General features: G+C 32.0%; 1 protein-coding gene across 3 annotated transcripts; it reads left to right on the top strand.

Moving 5' to 3' along the window:
* Positions 1 to 1,049: 1,049 nt before the first annotated feature.
* Positions 1,050 to 3,673, top strand: LOC110928365. 3 transcript variants are annotated; one of them, XR_004888969.1, is made up of 6 exons: positions 1,050 to 1,317; positions 1,409 to 1,489; positions 2,590 to 2,978; positions 3,050 to 3,119; positions 3,239 to 3,337; positions 3,468 to 3,673. XR_004888969.1 is itself a non-coding variant. In XM_035987789.1 (5 exons), exons 3-5 carry the CDS (start codon positions 2,997 to 2,999, stop codon positions 3,561 to 3,563), a joined length of 318 nt encoding a protein of 105 aa, XP_035843682.1. In that variant the 5' UTR covers positions 1,050 to 1,317; positions 1,409 to 1,489; positions 2,590 to 2,996; the 3' UTR covers positions 3,564 to 3,673. The 3 variants fall into 3 exon arrangements, 2 of the variants coding, with proteins under 2 accessions (XP_035843682.1, XP_022027091.1); XM_035987789.1 differs by having other exon boundaries at positions 2,590 to 3,119; XM_022171399.2 differs by lacking the exons at positions 1,050 to 1,317; positions 1,409 to 1,489 and adding an exon at positions 1,502 to 2,506 and having other exon boundaries at positions 2,590 to 3,119.
* Positions 3,674 to 4,322: the final 649 nt, after the last annotated feature.

A 4,322-nucleotide genomic window follows, 5' to 3' on the forward strand; every position in this document is an offset into this window, starting at 1 on the left:
TAGGACAGTGTCCACATACCTGCTCCAGGGTCATAATTATCTGTAGATCTTGTACTGGCACCTGTAGTCAGTAAGATCCACAGTTAGCCGTCTAGGAGTCTTAAAACAATATTTACTTTCGGTCTGTAATAATTAAGAATTTGAGTTGTCGGAACAGTTCCCATATTGTTTAGTTGATTTCTATGATAACTTGTTATTATTTGGGACACGGTATGGGACGTGTTACATAACTGAATTGTATGATAGTTGTTGTGGAAACTTCTGAACAATCTGTTTCGCTCAGTGCCGCGCCCCGATGATTCCGCCATCGGTTGGGGTGTGACATTGTGTCCTAGAATCATATAGATCAATCTCATTACAAATAAACTACTTTAAATAATTATGTGTACAGTTTCGCTATGTTGTAAAGGAAAATGATGATGCAGGATGATGCAGAAATGCTTAAGATTATGTCAATTTATGGTATGGGTTTATAGTTAGATTAGTTTCAATTTTTTATTCATGACTTGATTTATTTTCAAGTTTTTATCTATGGTATGCATAAATGCCTATAATTCTATCATCTCACAGCCATGAACCATTTGTTTAAGGCTTATCTCTATTAGTTAGAAGACCCTCTTCAACTTTATATCAACTGCAATAGTAGAACCATTTGTTCGTGATCTATCATCTAAAGATCCATGTTCTAAACTAGGAGGTTATATTTATTTCTACTCAAAATTTATTAGATTTTAATTCATAATGTAGCAGGTAGTTTCATTTGTATTTTATTTATTTATGGACTTATGAATTATATAATTTAATTTGTTCAATCCGTGTAATACACGGGTAGATAACCTAGTTAATACATATATACATAATATATACTATTATTTAAGTTTCTATATAACCTCTATTTAATAGAAAAAAATTAGTTATAATATTATAATTACTTATTCGTACTTATAAACAAATTTATTTATTTTGAAACATGTTTTTATGTGTATTCAAAAATAAAAAAATAATTAATATATAGCGGTAACTTCTTATATTTCAAAATATATCCAAATATTACTTCCCTCCTAAATATTACTTCCCCCAAATCTATTATCCCCAAATTAAACTGCTTAACCTATTTCCCTCCTCCCCCTCATTCATCAAAATAGGTTTCTCTCCCGCAGGCCGTAATCGATTCCATCGATAACACTGAATCGATCTCAAAGAAAGGCTTCCCCCTTTTGCACGTAGTTCCAGATGAAGGTGTCATACAGGCACCACCAGACAGCCATGCGGACGCTCCACCCTGGACAACCACCGATACTTCTTGTTTATGAGACTGTATTGAACTACTTTTTTTCTTAGCATGCATTGTATGGACAACATTGATGCTTTGTTTTTCTTTGGTATCATTAAAGCTATGTTTTAATAGGTTTGAAGATGCCTGCCAACTGTTCGATGAAAGGCTTCAAAGAGCTTTAGTGCTATAATTACTTCAACATTTAAAACAAAGGTAATGTACTAATGTTCCTAAACATATTAACTGAGGATTTCATGTTAATTTGTTAAGTTCACCTTTATGAAATTTATCACTTTATGTTGTTAGTTCACAACTCTCGGTTGTGAGTTTAGAATTTTAGTTAACTCTTTGATAGAGTAAAATATAGTTTTAGAAATACACATGTATTGGTTTTCAGTTTTGACATGTCCTTAGATATTCTATCATTATATGGTTATTATTTTGCTCACCAGCATGGCTCAAGTATTCTAAGGCTAGGGCTTTGGGCCTCCACTTTAACAAGGCCTCCAATTTTCTTTTTGAGTTTTTTTTTATATATTTTGGGTTTCTTAAAGCCATCAGCGGCTACGACTATGAGAATACGAATGGGCGGGTTTCCAGATTCCAAAATCATCCATTGGAATATGAGAAGTTTTATATACATTACAAAATTTGTCTTGGTGTATACAATCAGTGGTGAATGGCCAATTTCGCATAAGTATGCTAAAGTGAGTTGTCTTTTGAGCATCAAAAGTTGTAAAATCATGTTCTATAACTAGAGTTTTTTTTTTTTTTTTTTTTTTTAATATTTTGAAGCCAACAAATATATTTTAGTTGCTGATTTTGAAAATGTTATATCGAATTTGACTTTGATTTTTACAAGTATTGTTATAATAATGTATATTTATGCAAATGATGCTTGGTTATCTTAGCACAGTGTTTTTAGGTTTCACAATTCAGCTTTTAATCAAAGGGTATTATTAAGAAAGGGTAAGGAAGAGGAAAAAAGGATTACTTGTTTTATTGTATATAGTGAGTTTTTGGGCATTGAGATTAAATCTTTGAATAAAGGTTTTCACCTAGGATCTAAGAAGGGGTACCCAAGAAAAGATGGTTTAGTTATTTCTACATGCTTGCATCTGAGTACGATCTATTTGGGCATGATAGTTACATGTACTTAAATTGTGATGATTTTGAAGCGGTTTTTACATTCACCGAGCTGACAGGTGCCGTCATCACTTCTTATATAATGTAAAGTGCCTATATCTAGTATAAATTACCGTTCATAAAACAAAATTTATTTTATTGATTCGATTTATGTATGTTAACTGCAGGTTTCTGTATGAGCAAATTAAGAAAGAGCAAATACATGATCGTGGAATATGTTTTATGAACCCGTCTGTAATTTCGCGGGCTGATCAACGCAAACCCAAACCCAAACGCATCGAGGATGCAAGTAGAGCGGTTGCAAATCGATTATATAAAAGAAAGGGCAATGACATCATCCTATTGCCCTACAACCCCGGGTTTGATTTTCCTTTTAAATAAGTATTCGTAAAGGACTATTATCTTAATTTATTTTGATTGAATTTTGGATTTTGGATTTTGAAGAAACTATTGGGTGTTGGCAGTACTAAACCTGAAAACAAGTACTTGCTATTATCTTGATTCCTTACGGCCTAGAAGTGTCGATGAGCAGTTGAGGCAAATTATTGATACGCAAGTAATACAAATTATCATAATGGATGATAAAAGAGTTGGAATATACTTTGATATAATTTTGATTTTTTACAGGGCAACGGCCGTGTATGCTTCAGAAAGTGGTGCCAACATAAGGGTTAAACTTGTATGGATTAACGCTAGGGTAAGCACTTAATCCCTTATGTAAATTGTGGTTGTAATGATATTGTAAATATTGACACCCTTTAGTTTAAACTTAAATCGCAATGGTTTCACATTTCTTGATATTTTTAATTGTGGTAGTGTCCACGTCAGCCAGGAGCTACTGAATGCGGCTACTATGTGATGAAGTTCGTGAAGGAGATAGCTTACGAAGGAGTTGAAATACTTGACAATGTTGATGTAAGTTCAGGCATATTTTAGTCTGTATATTAGAGAAATATGTACTTATATATCCAAACAAATGCTTAAATTCATATATTAGGATTAAATTTTGATTTTTAAGATTTATTTTATTTAATTGTTGTCTCAGGTTGGGAAAGGAGTAGAAGAATACTCGGCTGCGGATATGGATGGCATTCGTGAAGATTGGTCGACTTATGTGGTTAACTCTATTTTTAAGTTATAAATCATATTTTAGGTGTTGATAATGTATTGACAAACAATTCTTTTTTCGTTAACCTTAAAATATTTGTAGCATACTTGACAAATGATTATGTAATGGATTGTTTTGGTGTATATATATATATATATATATGTGTATTTGTTTTATGAAAAAGATTTATTGTTTTTGTTATTATACATGTATCCAGGGCAAATTATTAGTAATTTTATAAAAAAAAAAATTATACAATTAAAAGCATGACACGCGTAAATGAATGTCATACATATGTGTCATAAATGCTTGTCATGAACGTGTGTCATTAAAAAGTGTCATAAAATGAGTGTCATGAATGTGTGTCATTAAAAGGTGTCATAAGATGAATGTCATGAATGTGTGTCATGAATGCGTGTCATGAATGCGTGTCATTAAATGTGTGTCATTAAATGTGTGTCATGAATGCGTGTCATTAAATGTGTGTCATAAAAACATGACACACAAATGCATGTCATGTTAATTTTATGACTCCTCAATTAACGACTCGCATTTGCGTGTCATAAAGACGCTTTTATGACACGCAATGCATGTCAAGAAAGGTGTTTTTTCTAGTAGTGACAAAATCTATATTTATTCTCTGAATCCCCACACTTCAACAAAAAAGAAAACCTGGATAGACTTCATTTTGATGATGCATCCTTATTAACTCTCAATAAGATGAACATTATGAGGGAATTGTTATAATCAACTATAATATTTAGCTTTAGGACTAACAAGGGCATATTTCAT

This window comes from Helianthus annuus, chromosome 3, assembly GCF_002127325.2.
Source record: "Helianthus annuus cultivar XRQ/B chromosome 3, HanXRQr2.0-SUNRISE, whole genome shotgun sequence".
Taxonomy (NCBI): Eukaryota; Viridiplantae; Streptophyta; class Magnoliopsida; order Asterales; family Asteraceae; genus Helianthus; species Helianthus annuus.

Coding starts and splice junctions, on each gene's coding strand:
- LOC110928365 (XM_035987789.1), top strand. CDS start 2,997: ATGGATGATAAAAGAGTTGGAATATACTTTGATATAATTTTGATTTTT. Junction 3,120..3,238: donor TTGTATGGATTAACGCTAGG/GTAAGCACTTAA, acceptor TAATTGTGGTAG/TGTCCACGTCAGCCAGGAGC. Junction 3,338..3,467: donor AAATACTTGACAATGTTGAT/GTAAGTTCAGGC, acceptor TTGTTGTCTCAG/GTTGGGAAAGGAGTAGAAGA.